At 45.0% G+C, this 20,347-nt stretch overlaps 1 protein-coding gene across 1 annotated transcript in view; it reads left to right on the top strand.

Annotated features, from left to right (window-relative positions):
* Positions 1 to 17,404, top strand: part of Setd7 (SET domain containing 7, histone lysine methyltransferase) — a 42,762-nt gene extending 25,358 nt beyond the window's left edge. The window contains exons 4-8 of the mRNA XM_020171478.2: positions 694 to 883; positions 3,805 to 3,886; positions 6,265 to 6,382; positions 8,700 to 8,857; positions 11,771 to 17,404. Of these exons, the coding sequence (XP_020027067.1) occupies positions 694 to 883; positions 3,805 to 3,886; positions 6,265 to 6,382; positions 8,700 to 8,857; positions 11,771 to 11,951 (729 nt within the window). The 3' untranslated portion in view covers positions 11,952 to 17,404. The remainder of the gene's footprint in view (positions 1 to 693; positions 884 to 3,804; positions 3,887 to 6,264; positions 6,383 to 8,699; positions 8,858 to 11,770) is intronic.
* Positions 17,405 to 20,347: the final 2,943 nt, after the last annotated feature.

The following is a 20,347-nucleotide window of genomic DNA, read 5'->3' as shown; positions in this document are numbered from 1 at the left end:
TTCCTTCAAACTGTGACATCTTCCTGCCTCAGCCTCCCAAGTGTTAGGATTACAGGCGTGCCCTACCACACCAGCTTACATTTCCTTCCAATGTAACTGATGCTCCAAATGGAACATGTTTGTTTCTTAGATAACAAACAAGATGGAGGGTTAGTAACTAGTCCAGGATCACAAAGTACTGCTCAGTCTCTAAAGCAAGCATACATATCACTCTGCATATAACAATCCAGTGGCATATTTGTGTGGGGCTAGAAAATTGCACACCCAGGAGGCCTGAATATGAGGAGACAGGTAGCATGTTCTCACTCTTGACAAAAGCTCTGGGTTCTTATTATTATTATTATTATTATTATTTTTTTTTGCAATACTGGGGTTTGAACTCAGGGCCTCACACTTGCTAGACAGGCACTTTACCACTTTAGCCACTCTGCCAGCACTTTTTTGTATTGAGTATTTTCGAGATATGGTCTCTTGAACTATTTGCCTGGACTGGCCTCTAACGAGATTCTCCTGATCGCTGTCTCTCGAGTAGCTGGGATTACAGGCATGAGCCACCAGCGCCCAGCTAAGCTCTGCGTTATTACCCACATAGTGCTGTTAATAGTAAGAATGCAGAATAGACGTTTCTTGAACTCTTGCCCTATAGATAAATTCTAGCTATAATATTTTCTGGGTTTTGGTTTCCCCCATCAGGATGGAGGCAGCCTTGTAGGAGAAGTTAATGAAGATGGGGAGATGACGGGAGAGAAGATAGCCTACGTGTACCCAGATGAGAGGACTGCCCTTTACGGCAAGTTCATTGATGGGGAGATGATGGAAGGAAAACTGGCCACCCTCCTGGCCACCGAGGAAGGGAGGCCGCACTTCGAGCTGATGCCTGGAAGTAAGTGGAGTCTGCTTCGGAGGGGGTCAGAGAGGTTTCCTTTTTCCCTGAATAGCTCCCATAAATGGTGTATTAACAAGGTTTGGCTGCAGAGCACACACTCAACACCCCAGTGGTTTATGACCACAAACACAGGTCTGCTGATCTGCTGAGCCGGGCCAGGCCAGGCTGGGTTCAAGGCTTCCCTCTGTGTTTGAACGACAGGCCCAATCTGAAGGCACAGTGGCAACCTGGGGCAAGACTTTCTCAGGGTAGGGCTGGTGGAGTGGCTCAAGCAGTAAGAGTGCCTGCTTAGCAAGTGGGAGGCCCTGAGTTCAAACCTCACTACTGCCAAAAAAAACTAACAAGACTTTCTTATGATAGATCACAGACATGTCAGAGCATAAGCACACACCTGTGTTGCCTCTTGAGGCTTCTCCCTGGAGAGCCCTTCACCCACTTTTCATTGGTCAGAGCAAGTCATATGGCCAAGCCATGTGTGACCCAGAGAAATTACACCATGCACCTGAGAGATACTGAAAAGTCACGTGACAAAGGGTACAGGTAGATAATTCTGATATAGGACAAGAGCTAAGAAATGACAGCAGTAATTAGATCAATTTCAAATGTTTTTATCTCCGAAACACGGAACCATAATTTAAATGACATTAAAAAACAAATTCAGCCAGGCACTGGTGGCTTGCACCTGTAATCCTGGCTGCTTGGGAGGCTGAGAGAGGGAAGATCGAAGTGCAAAGCCAGCCCAGACCAAAAGTTCTTGAGACCCCACCTCCAAAATAACCAGAGCAAAATGGACTGGAGGTGTGGCTCAAGCAGTAGAGCACCTGCTTTGCAAGTGCAAAGCCTTGAGTTCAAACCCCAGTCCCACAAAAAAAAAAAAAAAAAAATCAGGGAGCTGTCCAGATGTGTAGGCACTGTAAGTGACATGGACTCAGCCTGTGCCCTGGCAGGAGAAGGTGAGCATATATCCTGGCTCCCCAGCATCTGGCAGGGAGCACGCATCAGTGATGTCTGAACTCAATGGAATCCACGTCGGGAAACAAACATATTCCTTTCAGAAGTGCATCAGGCCACACTAAAGCATTTTTTCTGGGTAAATCAGGAAAATACAGAGCAAAAATCATGGGTTTGTGTTGAGTGATACAGCCTAAGATAGCTGTCTGATTCTTTGCAAACTGTGTATTCAGGTATTTCTGGTGCAGAGTGGGTTACATGGAGAAAAAAAAAGATAAAAATCAAGGTGTTAAGAGGCCTAACTATTACTTACCTATCGGAATACAAAGACATTCCACAGGGAGATTGTCCAGAATGGAAAATCTCGTGTTTACATTTGGGTCCAACTTGGGTTGCTTTAGATGTCTCTGTTTTTATTGTGTAAATTAAAAATTGAAGCAGTCCAAATGCAATGTGGGATCCCAGGCAGAGAAAGGACCATAGTGGAAAAACCAGTAGAATCTGAACACAGGCTAAAATTTAGTATTTTATTGGCATTAATTTATATTATTAAATATAAAATAGATTTATATTGGCTTTCTCATTTTGGCAAACATACTGCGTAATGTGAGAAGTTAGCGTCAGGATAAGCATCAAAAACTGTGCTTTCTTTGCAACTTTTCTGTACATTTAAAAATTATTCTAAAGTGAAAATTTCTTTTAAAAAGAATCCATAACCTTTGACCTTTGAAGTACAAGATGTAGCATTTGTGCTCTTGGCATGTATTCTTTTCTTTTTTTGTATCACTGGGGTTTGATCTCGGGCACTTGCTAGCGCTCTACCACTTGAATCATTCCACCAGCTCCTTTTTTTGTGATGGGCTTTTTCGAGATAGGTCTCACAAACTATTTGTCCTGGCTGGCTTGGAACTCCAATCCTCCTGATCTCTGCCTCCTGAGTAGCTAGGATTACAGGCTTCTCGGCTTCTCTGTCCCCTGTATGAGTTAAATTTTCTCTCTTTTAAATATCTAAGTGGTCTGATTCCTGATTAAACACAGAGTAATTTGGATTGCTTTCTAACTTTTAGTTTGAGGGATTACTTTGTGTTTGGGTTGGATTAAAATAAAAAATAAACCAAAAAAAGGACCTGGTAACCATGGGTAACGACTAAAGAATTACTTAATAGGATTGTTAGTGATTCTCAGTGCCAAAAATAATTTATTTTGAGAGAATAAGACCTTTGACTCTGAATCCTGTTGCTTTACTTCTTAGCTCTCCGAGCGTCGTATGTCTTCCTTATGATCTGTGAGGATTTGCTAGACTACTCCTTTGCAGAGAGCCAGCAAGAACGCTAGATGGTCACGTATCTTAGTTTCTGGAATACATACTGCCTGGGCTTTACACACCATAATAGAAACAAAATGACTTTGTTAGTACTTTCTCAAAAGCCCTGCTGTTCTCCTGACTGCTGGTGAGGCTGAATGTTTATTCTTAACTGAGGGAGCCAACAGATGGGGCTTGGTTGGTAGATTTTACAGATGGTCCCATATGAAGAAACCACAGGAAAATTAAAAACCATTATCTAATTTGATTTGACCAGAGAGATCTGAAAATTCCATGGCAAACCATTTTCTTTGAATAAAAAAGTAAGTGCCCAAACAGCTTTTAGGTCATTTACATAAAGAAAACTCAAGGGCTGGTGGAGTGGCTCAAGTGGTAGAGCATCTGCTTAGCAAGTATGAGGCCCAGAGTTCAAACCCCAGTGCTACCAAAAAAAGAAAACTCCAGAGCAGGGGACTTTAAGAGAATACCTATGATGGCCGTCCATTAAGACTCAAATGAAACTGAAGATTGAACCTAACAACCATCTATTTAACCAACTAACTGTTCTAGTTGGGGTCACCGGAATAACAGCGGCAGCTGTTCAGCTGTTTCTTATAGCATGGGTCCAGAAATGCTTGCACTGACATGCTGCTTTGCTTTTTAGGTTCTGTGTACCACTTTGATAAGTCAACGTCATCTTGCATCTCTACAGATGCTCTGCTTCCTGATCCTTACGAATCGGAGAGGTAACTTTTTCCTTGTGGCTCTACTTGCTCTGTTTCTGTGAGGTTAAAAAACCCTAGTGACAGGAGCCGGTGTGCCTCTATGGCTGTCTGCTCGGGCTGCTCAGTCCAAGCCCCTCATCGATGTGCTCTTTTCCTTTGTGAATCCTTCAGGTAAATATTTACACATTGTGAGGAAGTTTATTCTCCTACAGAGTCTGTACCCATACAGCCCACAACAGCTCATTGTGTCAGTCATAGGATAAAAGTCTAGGTAGAAAGAGCATTGGGTCAAGCAGCTGTGTCCTCCCATGGGTCCCCTTTCTCAGGGCTCTGGGACCATGTGTGCTGTGTACCATGATGCTTTGTAGGGAAGCATCTCTCCCTCTTGAAAGTTTAGCCTGGACACCTCCTTTTCCCCTTAGCCCTGCTCATGGGGCCCAGAACATTCCTTAAGAGAGAACAGGATGCAAACAAAGAACGTATAAGAATAAGCAGGAAGATTCCAGCCCATAAATGACAAGACTTGCCAGATGCCGGTGGCTCACGCTTGTAATCCTAGCTACTGAGGAGGCAGACATCAGAAGGACCATGGTTCAAAGCCAGCCCAGGCAAATAGTTCACAAGACCCTACCTTGAAAAATACTCATTACAGAAAAGGACCAGTGGAGTGGCTCAAGGTGTAGGCCCTGAGTTCAAATGCCAGTATGGAAAAAAAAAAAAAATGACAAGACTCTGGTTCCATAAGCTCATCACAGGGGGTCAGGCCCTCTGTCCCTGCTGTGGTTTTCATGGGTGCCTGGAGTCATCGTATTCACAGCAGCTGGTCTGTTTCTGAGTGAGGACCCATCAGAGTGACTTGTCCCTTTGTCTCACTCTGCAGCATGGTTCACCCCACCCCCCTTCAGTTCCTGCTCCCATCTAAGAAACAGGCCTCTTCCCTGGCTTAACTGACAGGGCTGACTCCACAGCGTCACGGGCAGCAAAATGATGACCTCTTTTTTGACAGGAGACTCTGGCCCAGTTACAAAGGGGAGGGCTGGGTTTCTGTATTAGCCCCAAAACACAACACTGCTGAAATGATCACTGCTCACAGAAGCAAGCATTTTCTTTCCACGGACGGTTCTGTAGGTTGGCTGAGGCTGGGCCCCTTAGATGGGGCTCCACGAGGTTCAGCTGGGCAATGTGGGACTCCAGACCTCTGGTGGGGTTCGTGTGACCAGTCTTCATTCTGAGACTCAAGACTATAGGAGCAGGCTGGAGACTTGGCTTAAGTGGTGGAGCAACTGTCTGGCAAGTGTGAGGCCCTGAGTTCAAATCCCAGCACCACCACCAACAACAACAAAAGGACTACAGGAGCAGCAGCCCCAGACAGACTGTTCTGGAGAGAGTGGAAACTGCGGGAGGCTGTTTCTGGGGACCTGAGACCTAGTGTGTTCTCTCAACAAAGCAGCACAGACGGTGCTAGTGACACAGGGTCACTAGCAGCACAGTCACTGCGAAGGGGCAGGGTGGGTGATTCTTTCACAGCGAAGGAGGAGTGAGCTGGGAACCAAACTCAGATTTCCATCTGTGAAATAAGCATAAACTCCATGTGATGGAAACTAGAGGTGACAGTTCCTGCACGGTCACCCCACCACTGTATCCAGAGAACCGAGAGTGGAGGGAACAGAGAACAGTGGTAGTTCTCTGTCACTAAATCCAGCTGCATAACCACAAGCGGTGCTCTCTGTGTGTAACCCGTGCTTGTTAAAGTCGTTCTGCGACTCTGCAGGCCCTGCGATGTCTGTCACAACTGCTTAGCTCTGCCTCTGTAGCCAGCACTGCAGCAGGAAGGCACAGAGTGAGTCAATAGGCGTGGCTGGGTCCCAATAAAACTTTATTTACAAAAATGAGCAGCAGCCACCTCTGACCCTCAAGCCAACCTCTGCTTTAAGCCTTCTGGTCGGGAAGTGCTTACTGGATGTATCCTATTAACTGTCGCCCTTTCAGATAAAAGATCTGTCTTGGAGTTAACGGTCCTCCCCTGCCACCTGGCTTTGACAACCTTGGGTATAGCTTTATGTAACTTTGGGAAATGTTTTCTTGTCCATTAAGACTGGAAATTGTCATTAACTAAGAACTTAAACCTCTACAAAAAAAAAAAACTTACTTCATATGCTGAGTAACTATGAATATGTAATAATCCTCTCCTTATTAAGGAATAAACTTTAAGTAGCACTTTTAAAAGTGACAGGGCAACCATTCCTTCCATTTCCAGGGGGAGCACATGGCATAGTGATTCTGCTTCCTTTGCTTCTCTGCAGGATTATTGGGAGCTGATATTTTGGATCCAGTTGCTGTAACGACATTTTGATGGCTGATGTTGGGAGTGAGATTATCACGATTTTCTCTCTACCTAGGGTTTACGTTACCCAGTCCCTCATTTCCAGTGCAGGAGAAGGACTGTTTGCCAAGGTAGCAGTGGGACCTAATACTGTCATGGCTTTTTACAATGGCGTCCGAATTACACACCAAGAGGTGAGTGCCCAAGCAAAACTCAACATAGTCCATCCAAAGGCTTTGTTTCAAACAAGGTCCCTTTCAAGTTCCACGACGACTTCATAGAAAGTGGGATGGTGCCATCCGGGGGACAGTCACTGCTCTGCACTAGCTTACACCAAGATCCAATTAAACTCTTAATAATTAATGACCTCAGGCAGGTGCATTATGGCTTTCTGCAAAAGTCATAAAACACCCTGTCTTGTTAGGAAAAGTTTCGGTGCTAAAATTATTAACAATAAAAAGTTAAAAACAATTATGGGGCTGCGTACAGCTGTCACGAGTACCTGCCTAGCATTCCTGAGGCCCCAGCACTATGAGACAAAACATCAAAGTGTCACATCACCTCTTACCTTTTCCAGATTTTTTTTTTTTTTAAGACAGAGTCTTACTATGTGGCCCTGGCTGGCCTCGAACTCTGGATCCCTTGCTTCAGCCCCCAGTGTTGTCTTTGTCTCACAGTTAGGACCTCAGTGTCTGCTTAAAAGCAAAAGTTTCAGCATAGCCAGGGAGTTCCCTGCCTCACTTTGTCAATTCCCATGGAATAATAAGAAAGGAAATACCATGAAATAGTCTATCACACATTCAAGTCAGTCATACAAGCCAAAGATGGTGATGCATTCAAACTGAGCAGATGGTGCCCCAAGAATGGCCCCAGATAGCCCAAGAAATTGAGTGTATGAAAGGTGGCCTAGGGACAAGCAACCTTATATTACAGGTTGAGTACATATTGAGAAGTGTTTTGAATTTTGAATTTTTTTGGATTTTGGAATTTTACTGTTTTTCATTTTTGGTGGGACTGGGGTTTGAACTTAGGGCTACGCTCTTGTAAAGCAGTTGCTCTACCACTTGAACACACCTCCAGTCCATTTTGCTCTGGTTATTTCAGAGATGGCGGGGGTCTCTTTTTATTTTATTTTACTTTAACATTTTTGCATTTACTTACATGTGTATACATTATTTGAGCCATCTCCTGGAGACGGGGTCTCGAGAACTATTAGCCCGAGCTAGCCTTCAACCTCGATCCTCCTAATCTCAGCCTCCCAAGTAGCTAAGATTACAGATGTGAGCCAGCACCTGGCTCGGATTTGGGAATATTTGCATGTACACACTGAGATAACTTGGGATGGGATACAGTTCTAAACATGGAATTCATTTATGTTTCATATATACCTTTTATGCATAGCTTAAAGGTAATTTTATACACTATTTTTTAGTGCACCTGCCTTTGACAGACCTGTCACACGGGCTCAGGTGTGTGATTTTCCAATTGTAACATCATATCAGCACTCAAAAGTTTTTGAATCATGGAGCATTTTGGGTTTTCAGTTTAGGGATGCTTAGCTTCTGTTTATTCATTCAGATCTTATGCAGATGGAAACTGTAACCCAGAAGTGTTAAGCAACTTGCCCGAGGTGATAAATACAGTAACTAACAGAGTGGAGCAGGGTTTTGGATAGCAGAAGCAGCTCTGTGCTGAAACTCACTGTGCTGCCCTGACTCAGTGAGCAAGACTTCCTCCTTGTCCCCATGAAGTTTAGATTCTGCTGGGAAGATGAGATAAGAAAATGACACCTAATGGCAATATAGATAGATGGCAGCAAGACTACATGACAGGTCTGGAGTTTTAAGATCCATGAGAACTTTTCTTACCTGTGATCATTGCTGTGTGGCCATCTAGTTCATATCTGTTGCATGAATATCACAAACAAATAAAAGCACACCTGTCACGTCTCTCAGCTGAGAGTTGCATGCTGGTTCCATGAAAACATGGTCCTCTGCTCTGAAACAGCCTCCCAAGATCTGGGGGTGTTGTCAGAGAGGCCTGGAGAAAGGAAGCCGGGTGGCTGCACCGTAGATAATGGGTCGTTGTCATGGTAGGAAGGCACACTGGCTTGGGGACTGGCTGCTGATCACACTGGTACCCCAGGCACAGAAGGTTGGCCTTCTCCTGAAGATCACACTGCATCTGTCACATTTCCCATTCCATCCGATGTTCATACTTTGTTCTTCTTTTGCCTCAAGTTCTTCATCTACTTTCAGTTCAAGTTATCTGGTTATGCTGTGTCTTTATAGGTGATTGAAATCCTCCTTTTCTGTATAAAACAAGGAAAAAGCAACAGGTAGGTAGTCCATTGAGCTGTCTGGTTGCACAATCACGTGCAGAGTCTTAGGATTTTTCATGTCCGTAGCACCCAAGCCATGCAGTGTAAGATGAAGAGTTAACCTATCTGCCATCCTTTGCGCTTTTGCAAAGAACAGGCCTCTCCAAGGCTGGCTTTCTCCCTTCCTCCAGGTGGACAGTCGGGACTGGGCTCTGAATGGGAACACCCTGTCCCTCGATGAGGAGACGGTCATCGATGTGCCTGAGCCCTATAGCCACGTCTCCGAGTACTGTGCCTCCTTGGGACACAAGGCGAATCACTCCTTCACTCCAAACTGCACCTACGACATGTGAGTAGGATGCTGAGCGGCTGGGTGGAACTGGACCTCGGGCCCCAGGTCTGAGGAGGACATGAAACCTCAGAAAACGATGCTCTATCAGAATGACCAGGGGGCCTCCATCATGGGCTTAAAGTGGACTTAAAACTCCAAATCTAAACAGCCCACCTCCAGCCTTGGCAGCTGGGCAGGGAAAGTGCTCAAGACTAGAAATATGACAGAAGTACCCTTAGTGGCTGCTGTTTTACTGCTGTCTTTTTGTCCCTTGATTGGCTCAGTTAAAGATAGTGTCAGAGCCAGGCGTGGTGGTGCACACCTGTCATCTCAGCACTCAGGAGACTGAAGGAGTTGGATCTTGAGTGCCAGACCAACCTGGGCTATACAGCGAGGCCCAGTCTCAAAAAAAAAGATAGTGTTGGGGCTAGGGGTGTAGCTCAGTGTAGAACGTGAACAAGGCCCTGGGTTCCATCCACAGCACCACACAAAAACACAAAGGCAGTGGAATAGTAGTGAAATTTGGAATTACTCTGCACAATAGAAAGGGGTTAGGAAACCCTTTCATGATGTGAGGCCCTGAGTTCAATCCCCAGTACCACAAAAAATAAAAGGAAGGAGAAAATAAAATCCTAAGCCATGAGCACGAGGTCTCAGAGTTGGAAAAGAACTATAACATCAGAGTCCCTGTTGTTTGATAATAAAAAGGAATGAAGGACCGATGCACTTACTGCACCATGATGAGAACAGACAGCACAAAGCACACCAAGGGCAAGAAGTCAGTCCCAAGAGACCACATATGTGCCATCCACTCACCCGAAATGTCCAAAACAGGAATCCAGACAGAGCAAGGGGTTCATGGTTGCCTGTCTCAAAAAAAAAAAAAAAAAAAAAGCAATAACAAAAATATAAATAAATAAAAACACGCAAAGCCTTCCCAAAGCCAAGTGTCACTCCTGCTGCCAGGAGGAGACAGTTGGGGGTCTCGGTACATCCACCTTGCCCCTCAGCATGGCCTGAGCACGCCAGTCCTTCCTGGACGCCAGTGGACTGCATGTGACCTTCTCTGTTCGGTTGTAGCTGCAGTCCCTCCGTCATCCATCTTGTTCTCATAAGCAGGGTCAGATGTCAGATCAGGTGCGTTTCATCTGCAGGAAAATTGCCTGGATTTGGAGGTTCCTCAGGAATGCCCTGAGGTGGCCTAGAAGTCAAAGGACATGTCAGATGAAAACTGTCACTGTCACTAGCTGCCAGGCTTCCTCGACCAGTGGGAATTAGGCATCATTCCCAGCTGCCCCAGCTGTAACTAGCGACCCTAAATGCTACTTGGACTCTTCCTTTAGAACAAGCTAAAGGATGTGAATTTTCTCACTTGAAGGAAGGGATAACTGGAGACCGGAGAGGCTTTATTCGTGCAAAATCAAGTGTCTTTACTCTGCAGGTTTTGATTTTGTTTTGTAAGCCAAATGTGAACAAATCTCAGTTATTTACAGTAATGGGAAGACTACATGAATAATAGCCAAATATAAAATTCAGATACCAATTCATACAATTCTTTCTCAAGTCAGTGTTTTCTTTTATATGCTTCAATTAAGTAAGCTTCGTTAACTGTAGTCTGGTGCTAAACGCAAATGAACAAACAGGCAGGAACTGCTGTCCTGGGCTGGAGGTGTGTCTCAAGCAGTAGAGCGCCTGCCTAGCAATGTAAGGTCCTGAGTTCAAACTCCAGTACTGCCAAAAAAAAAAAAAAGAAAAGAAAAAGAAACAAAACAAAAACTGCTTTCCTGGCTGTAATACAGGTAACGTGGGAACAAGGAGTTCTGCTTGGTACAGAAAAAAAGTTTGGGTTGTCAGCTATTTGTGAAGCCTCAGGAGATGGGGTTTTATCAGAGGGTCAGAAGGTTAACCAGAGCTCCATTTCAGAAGGATTATTTTTTATACTAAAATAATAGATGGAAATTATAAGAGTGGGTTTTTTTGTTGTGGTTTTGTTTGTTTGGTGTGGTACTGGGGTTTGAATTCTTGAGCCACTCTACAAGCCCTTTCTTGTGATGGGTTTTTTCAAGATAGGGTCTTGTGAACTATTTGCCTGGGCTGGCTTCGAACTGCGATCCTCCTGATCTCTGCCTCCTGAGTAGCTAGGGAGCCACCAGCACCTTGCAGAGTGGAGGTTTTTGTTGCTCTTTTGATTTGTTGATTTGCAGTGCTGAGGATCAAGTGAGGCAAGTGGCTTACGATTGAGCTGCCTCCCTAGGCCCTAAGGTGTTTGTCTCTAAAGACAAAGCTGTGATTCTAACAAGAAATTCCTGAATCTTTGGCTCAGGAGACTTGAGAGAGAACACAATCTGATTCTGCTATGTACACACATGTGCACACACTCACCTGCCATGCACACACACACACATATGCTTGTTCACAGTCCTGCACTGAGTTAAACATCCTGTTCCCAAAACACGCCACCTAAATGGGATGGACCCTGAGGCCCCTTCATACAGGTAGTGCGGAACACACACTTTTTGCTTTTGCAAATCCACTGGGCTTTCTTGAGATTGCAAACTCACTGTGCTCAAGCCTTCTCCCTGAGGTACAGCCAGGTCACCTGATGCTAGCAGCCAGGAGAGCTGAGCTGCTGACACTGCACAGGATCTGATTTCTCATGAAGGACAGGTTGCAGATCCCAAATGCTGATTCAGCCAAATGGGCTCAAGAAGGCAGACAGATTTTGCCAGGGCCTCTCCTGGGCCATTCCAGCCTGGAAGGTCTGTGGAAGGGGTGGGGCTTATTGTCTGAGGGGTCCTACTGGAGCCAAAGCTGGCTGGCACCAGGGGCTTCCAGACAAGGGCACAGGGCAGTGCCTGCACTGGCCTCGCTAGCCTTTGCCTCTGACCTCTGCTCCGGCCTGGGAATGACCGTATGCCTCTTGCTGTTTAGGTTTGTCCACCCCCGTTTTGGGCCCATCAAATGCATCCGCACCCTCAGAGCTGTGGAGACGGACGAGGAGCTCACCGTCGCCTATGGCTATGACCACAGCCCCCCGGGGAAGAGCGGGCCTGAGGCCCCTGAGTGGTACCAGGTGGAGCTGAAGGCCTTCCAGGCCACCCAGCAAAAGTGAAAGGCCTGGTGGCTCTGGGGTCCAGAGACCTGGGATGGAAACTTGGATCTATGCACACGTTTATCCGACAACGGGACAACCAGGGACTGCCCATGCTGTGATGTCACATCCTCTCACCCTGTGTTAGCAACACCTTTCTTGCATACTAACTAGGTTTGACTGTATCACTCATACCAGATTTAAAATTAGCTAGCCTTGCAACAATCCTACTGAGAGGCATTGTGGAGCGCTTGACATACGGCGGCGTGATGTTCTTTGGTGGTTCAAGTCTAAATCTGAACCACATAGAGATGTCAAATGATTGCACTGAAAAAGGGAAACGGGATTTTTTTCAGTCGTTTTTATTCCTAGGTGATTTTTCCATGTTTTTTTCTCATGGCCAGTGCAAATTGTGTTGTCACACTTGCATGTGTGCCATATGGAAAGGAGAGGGGGATGAAATCTTTATTCTCTTAAGTGTAGTATAATTTGCCTTTTAACCTTTGATCTCTATCTTGCAATAGGATGGCTTTGTTTTTTCCCTAGCGAACAGAAGCCCACTTTTTGAGTCACTTCTTTAGTCCTACTCCTACCTTAGCTGTCCTTTCAAGGAAAACTTCCAAATGGATTTCGCCACAGTGGCAGTGTGTAGATTCTCTGGGTTTTTTTCTAGATCATTATTTCATCATTGTGTCCTGATATAAAGTACTGGCTCATAGGGCCAGGATATTATTATAGAATTATTATTCTCGCATGCAAACAAAGATACTTTTGCTTTCAGATGTGAGAAGAAATGAATTTACTTTGTTTGCATTAAGTTATGGAAGAGTTGTAATATATACCTTAAGAGATAAGAGAGGGAAATTAGTATTTCTAGGCAAAAACTGTGGCAATTTTGCAATATCTTCAATAGTGCTAATAATTTTTTCTCCTTGGGTACACATTCAATGTACATAACCTAGTGCAGTCTGGCTATGACACAGGCATTGAATTAAAAAATCAATAGCAAACTTGAGTTCTAATGCAGAATTCAGAAACTTCTTTCAAATCAGTGCTATGAAGGCAGACATTGTAATAGGTACAAATCAAATCTTAAAGCTAAAACTCTTCGGGGTAATTTCAAAGCTCTTACCTGCTTCAAAGCATATTAAGCTAGAAGTTCACACCTGTATAGTTTAAAAGCAAAAATATCAGTAGCATTTCAGCCATCTCGAAAGCCATGTGTAATCACAACTGCAGAAATAAGGAGAAAACCCCTGCTTTTGAGTTTGGCCTATTAGTGCTGCAAAATGACTGAGATTGCCCTGAATGGATTCTGGGAAACGGGGCTTTTATAAGCATGCTCACTCACCACGTGCCATCAGCCTGTCTTCAGCTGCCTGGACAAGGTGGCTGGGAGGTCTGCAGCTATGGCTGCTCTGGCCTGCAGCTGTCAACAGTGCCACTTGTCTGCAGTTTGGTCTTAAAGCTAAAGCCTTCCAAGCTGTCGTTAGTGACAGTGAGCTCCAGCTGAGGGACGCTTGCTGGGAGTAGGCTTAGAGTAAGGATTAGGACAGAAAGAAGTTTGGGATTTCTTGTCAGTTACATATTGCTCTTAGAAGGCTTTGATGAAAGCGTTTGCCTGTCAGGCAGCTCCTGGACACAGGACTCAGCGCTCAAGGGGACACAGCTGCCCACCCCTTCTTTGCAAGGCTTCCTGGCTTGCACCCACCATGTACTCTGCAGCCAGGTGGCAGTGGCTTCTGGGAGATCCACTTGGATCCCTGTTTGGAAGCTTAAGCTGATGGTTCACCCAGGAGTGGAAGTCATCAGGATTTCCAAAAAAGATCTCCCACAAAAGGAACTGAGCAGTTTGTAGATTAAAAGGCACCAGGATAGGATCGCTTCTATTCTGTAGAAAGAGACTGCCTGGAAACTGTGACAGATAGGTGAAGTCTGGATTTGTATTCTGATAGGTGCTTTCATTTAAATATGTCAAAAGTGAGTGACTTCTTTGAAGAAAGATGGCTTCCATCAGTGTCAGTCAGTTGGGCTGTGGAACCAGTCTGGGAGTGACTGGGGTAGGGAGAAGCAGCAGGTCCCACCTTGATGCGCTGTGCCTGGCAGGACTTCAAGCCTGTGACAACACATACCCGCTGCTCGTGGCTGCATGGACACAGCTTCTATTCTTAAGGGCTACTCTAGCTATCCCATTCAAGCGGAGTGTTTCAAATTTTGGAATAAAAGGAACTGAGGAGTCCTAAGTAGTGACTAACCAGCTAATCCATTCTTCACTTTAGCACTATGGGTTTAAAACCCAGCCATGTGTCCGTGACCTTCAGACAAGTCCAAAGAAACAATATACCCACACCAAGCTTCTCTGTCTCCCTAACTCCCTGTATTTCCTGGATCTTCCAGCTCTTTTTTTCTTCTTCTGTCTCTCTTCTCCTCTCTGCACAGATGAGGATGTCTGAGGGTCCGAGTGGAACAGCAGCCCAGCCCAGCAATCCCAGGCTTTCCCTGTGTTTCCACTTCCTCTCCTCCCCTGCTGGCCTCCCTCTGGCTCTCTGCGAGCCTTTCGGATACCCTCCATGGGTACTTTTCCCTCTGTGCATCACTTCCAGTCCCTGTGTCTGTCCAGCTCCTTCTGTCTTGTTTCTTCCACACACGTTCCCAGACCTACGGCTTTGTCACAGGCTGGCGAGTCTCTGTGCCCTGAGTAGGTAAAGAAGTGGGCGATGGAGGTTGTGTAAAGAATCAGCTGTTGAGGAAGGAAAGGTTCGTCCTTGTTTGATTCAAAGTGGGGAAGCCTCAGAATGAATTCTGTGCTGCACATCCGCTGTGGAAGGAAGTAGCGAGGAGTCAGCTGAATCTGGCCATTTCCTCAGCACTGGGATCACAGCAAAAAATGTGGTGGGAAAGAAATCACTTTCCACTCTTCCCCCAGCCAGCGGGGGGCGTGGGGGGCGGTGTGCGTGTGCGTGACGCCAGGGGCTCCAGGATTCGCTCAGAGCTCTCTCAGTCCCACTCCTGCGTGACTAGATCCTCCCTTAGATCCTTTCTACGATGCCATAGCACCTTGCGTTAGTTAGGATCGGGGCTAACCTGCCAGAGCAGGAATGAATTTCCCACGTGAAGCAATGACGAGATGAAAAGACAGATGAGGAGGACTTGGATTTTGTAGTACCTATTCTATTTAACCTGCTTCATTCCTGGTCTCCCTGAGCTACTAAGAAGGAAATTCATTTTTCAAGACCTCTTTGAACCTGTCTAGAACTAGAGTTCAAACCTCTTTGCATTTTGGGGTTCATCACACTTGAAAAGACTATTTCCTTACCATCACCAATCCAAAAAAGCCAACGAGGCCAAATGTGACTATATGCAACATTTCATTGTAACAATTAAAATTGATTGGGCTAGGGTGGAGCTCAGTGGCAAGGCCTTGCCTGGCTTGCAGGAGGCCCTGGGTTCCATCCCCAGCACGTCATAAAATAAAATTGCATTAATTGTGAACAGTGAATTAAAGGGTTGTCATAGCGGGACAGTATGTGGCACTTTTAGTGACTTTCATTTCACATAAAAACTTAAATCGCTCACTGCAAAATGCATTTAAAATCTTCCAAGAAGGTAGAGCTAGAGTTTCTGTTTTGTTGTTTTACACAAGTCGCCCCAAGTTCTGTCCTGAGTAGTGATTTACAATTCAAACTTTTTTGTTGTTTTAGAAAAACAAGCAAAACTATGTTGCAAGATGGATAGTTGAAATTTGCCACAGATCAAAGGTTCACAAACTATATTAAATTTATGTGCACTTGAGGTACCTTGATAGATTTTTTTGGGGGGTTTTGGTTTTTCTTGGATTCTTCCCTTCAGAAATTTGGAATCTCAATATCGTTTTGTTTTGGTTTGTTTTTTAATTTTAAAAATACTAAATCTTAGAAGTTTTCTTTGGCCAAATGTGTGCATACATATTCAAAGCAATGAAACTATTTGAAGCCATACAACCACAGGGGTAGAAACCCTTTTCACAAATTTTAATGTGTTTGTATATAAATAGATGTTTGTATGAAATATTTTCATGATAGAATGAATATATTTAAAAGAAGTTGAATTATTCCAGTGCTATTTAAACACATTACAAAAATCTTTGGTGAGAATTATCTGAGTCTACTGAGATATACTGCAGATCAATTGTGATTTTTAAAAATCAAAAGCCTACAGATCACTCTGGGGCTTCCCCAGGACCCCAGCCGCTTGCTTGCGGGTGGTGAGTTCGGTGCTAACGGGAAGTGTGTTTACCTTTTCGTGATTCCCTGCGGGCCCTGGGGCCCCGGGCAAATCCCAGACATTAGAGACACCGGTGCAGTTATCCGGAGCACAACTTCTTTGCAGGGCAGCAGAATCCGAAGCCAGACTTGGCCGTGACCCTCGGAGCTGGGCCGCCATCCCCACACCCCCCTACTGCCTAGTCCCAGGTCAGGGAGGCTGCCCTGGGTGGAGACCCCAGGGTGGGATATCATGGTTTGCAATGGCCTCTGCCTCCCGACCTCCCCCCTCCCAGAGGGAAGAGCAGGCAGCCACCGCAGGGGTCCATTTCTCAGCACAGTCCACTTCCTGTCTCAGCTCTGGAATACTATGCACCCCAGCACCCAACTTCCAGCCAGAGAGAGAGACGTCTTGGATCTCAGAGCCCCGGCTTCCTGTCTGTGACTCTACACACAGTTGTAGAGGTCATTTCCTTTCCAAGACCACTCAGTCCCTAGGACACACTCCTTCCTCCCTCCTGACTCTTGAGTTAATGAAAAAAAGAGAGTGAGAAAGAGAAAACAACCTCCTTTATAACGAATTCGACTTGAGTGGGTTTTTTCCCCTTTGGTCCTGGATATAATGAAATATTTCGGAGGACGAATTTTCACTGTGTATACTAGCAATATGAACCATGCGTCTGCCAGTGTATCCCAACCGCTCTACTTGGTTACATTTTGGGATACTGTAACTCATCTTGGTTCCTGTATGAGAACCTAATGCCTGTAATTAAGTAAGAAAGTCCATGATTCTGACCTCCCTACTTCAGACGTTTCTCTGCCTGGGTTTTCTGTGTTCTCTTTTTTCCTGAAATACGTTTCTTGGGTTGTGTGAGGCAGGCGTATGGAGTGGAAGCCAGGGGTCTGCTTTCTGAATTTATTGCAACCAAAAGTTCTTGAGCGTCGTCGGTCTTTTGTGGAATTTGAACTAAATCTATGAGCCTTATTCAATATCTATAATTCTATGATTTTTTTTAATTATGGGAAATTAATGAAAGATGTTTACATGAGTAATGTTTGCCCTTACTGTGTGATGAATGAATTTTTTGTAGTGTGTCTGGGCGCATGTGCAAGAGAGTAGGAAAAATGTTTCTGAAACAAAACTTGACAAATATTTGTAATGAAAAGTAAATTTAAAGACTGCTATAATTGCGCTATAGAAACAATGCAAGTATTAAACAAAATATACAATCATTTGTCATTGTCATTCTTTGGTGGATGGGGGAAGAAAAGCAATAATGATTTTCTCATGATGTGCCTGCCTGCTTATTTAAATTACTAAATGAACTTTACATTGTAAGTTGTTTAAAAATAGTACTAGCCAGCTGGGCAGTGGTGGTTCACACCTGTAATCCTAGCAATTTGGGTGGCTGAGATCTGTAAGTTTGCAGTTTGAGGCCAGCCCAGCCAAAAAAAAAAAGTTTATGAGACCCCCACCACCACCTCAAGGATGTGTGGGGAGCAGCTGGGCTGAGCATGGTGACTCACACCTGTAATCCCATCTACTCAAGAGGCAGAGATCAAGAGGATCACGGTTCAAAGCCAGCCCAGGGAGATAGTTCTTGAGACTCTATCTCAAAAAACCTATCACAAAAAACACCTGGTGGAGTGGCCCAAGGTGTAGGTCCTGAGTTCAAACCCCAGTACCAAAAAAAAAAAAAGTTTTGTTCAAATGAGTTTACTGCAGTCTCCAGAAGTAGCTTTGAAATTAGTTTTGATTCCCCCTCTAGTTGGAGGGATGTGAACAGGTGGAAGGAGTGACAAAAGCTCTGGCTCTGGACTTGAGAGTGGTGTGGAGATAGGGACAGGAAGGAGCAGAAGTATGGGATGATGGTGTCATGGGGACGAGACTGACCAGGAGAGGCTGCAATCGGGTGTGTCTACAAGCAGCAACAGGATTTGCTGAGGTGTAGGATTAGGCATTTTAAAATGCATGTTTTATTACTGAGATGTGAGAGATGTGTCATCAAAAAGAGAGTTATTAACGGCAGTTTTCCAGAGAAGGGGGCATGCCGTGGTAGGCCTGTCACACAGAGGGAGAAGCAAGGGCAAGACTTGAGCAAACCCCTCGATTTGTAAGTCCTGCAGGAAGGAACAGCGAGGACACAGGACTGACCAGCTTGAATACTTGCCACAGAGTGCTGGGTGGCGGGGGGGGGGGGGGGGGGGGGGATGGCTAGTTGTCTGAATTCTGGCCCTGGGGTGACAGTGGCAGGAGTGGCTGAGGACTGTAGGAAGGTGGGTTGCTTTGCATTTGAGAGATAGAGACAAGACTTTGTTGTGACTAGGAAGGAGCACAGCCTCAGTGGCAGCACCTCCAAAACCAGCAAGGCCCTCGCCACAGTCAAAGCAGGAGAAAAAGCTGTCCTTCTGGCCTGGGGCAGAATGCACGGCTCCTGCCTAGTGTGCACAGGTCCTGGATTTGAATCTAGCACCAAAAGAAAAATAAATAAATAAAGCTTCATACATTGGGAAGTGAGGAGTCACAGATAAGGCCTATGGGTTTTATTTATTTATTTGTTTATTTTTGGGTGGCATGTGGTTTGAACTCAGGGCCTCAGCTTGCTAGATATATGCTTTTAACATTTGAGTCACTCCACCAGCCCTTTTTTGTGATGGGTTTTTTTGAGAGGATCTCTTGAACTATTGGCCTGGGGCTGGCTTCGAACCACATCCTCCTGATCTAGGATTACAGGTGTGAGCCAGCAGCAGTATGGGATTTTTTGGTCTGAACAACAGAAAGGATGGAGTGATTTCTTGGCTAAATAAAATAACTACCGCCCCTTAAAAATAGAACTACCATGGGGTCCAGCTGCCCCCGGGCATCCACTGCAGATGAGCATAACACAGAGACACACAGTGGCCAAGTCATGAAGTCAGATGACGGGCCCATCAGTGGATGAGTATATGAAGAAAATGTGGTAGATATTCATGATGGAGTATTATTCAGCGTTAAAGAGGAAAGTCATGTAATGTACAGGAAAATAGATGGAGCTGGAAATCATCAGGTTAAGTAAAATAAGCCAGCTCAGCAAGGTGAATATCCTGTTTTCACTAATAGTGTGAAATCTACAAAACAGAAAAAAGACATGAAAGTAGGAAGGGGCCTATTTGGGAAGAGGAAGGAGAGGGGGAACAAGAGAGGGTAATGAGGCCGGCACGGGTGGCGCACACCTATAATCCTAGCTACTCAGGAGGCGGAGATGAGGAGGATCGCAATTCCAAGCCAGCCCAGGCAAATAGTTCGAGAGACCCTATCTTGAATAAAACCATCACAAAAAAGGACTGGTGGAGTGGTTCACAGTGTAGGCCCTGAGTTTAAACCCCAGTACTGTGAAAAATATCATAACAAAGTCCACTATTTTGTACAATTGGTACACGATAATTTTTAAATGGAAAAAAAAAAAAACTGCTAACACCAATGAGCTCACTCAGGGAAAATCCCTGCACCCTCCCAGTTTTCATTTCTGTTTCCAAGCAAGCTGTGAACTTCATGGTCGGCCCCTTTGTGGGGAGGATTTGTCACCATGCTCATTTTCATAAGAAGTACAAAACAGAACTCTGGGGAAAAGATTTAGTGTATTTTAAAAACAAACATATGAGCCGGGCGCCAGTGTTTCATGCCTGTAATCCTAGCTACTCAAGAGGCAGAGAGCAGGAGGATCGAGGTTCAAAGCCAGCCCAGGCAAACAGTTCGGGAAACCCTACTTCAAAAAAAAAAAAAAAAATCTCATAAAAGGACTAGTGGAGTGGTTTAAGGTGTAGGCCCTGAGTTCAAGCCCCAATAACCTACTACCAAAAAAAAAAAAATGGGGGTGTGACTTGGTGGGGGGAAGGGGATGTTAGCTTGTGTGAGGCCCCGAGTTCAACCACCACCAAAAAAACAAAAAATTCCTGGCTAATGTCGGTTCCTATCATCAAGTTGAACTTGGAGTGCCTGCATGAAGACACCATTTCCAGGGCTTTTTAATTTTTTAAATAAGCCTAAATTTCAACATGGCTAATTGCACATTTGGAGCCTGCAGTAACAAAGTCAAGCTGGCTTAGCTTTTAAAACAAATACAAGCATTTTTATGCCACATGTGCCTAGAGCACAGTTACCAGCCACAGTATGGCTTGCGGTTCGTTAGTCCTAAA

This window comes from Castor canadensis, chromosome 9 (assembly GCF_047511655.1).
Source record: "Castor canadensis chromosome 9, mCasCan1.hap1v2, whole genome shotgun sequence".
NCBI lineage: Eukaryota > Metazoa > Chordata > Mammalia > Rodentia > Castoridae > Castor > Castor canadensis.
Note: the sequence above shows the minus strand (reverse complement) of the source record. Positions and strands in the feature narration are given on the sequence as shown.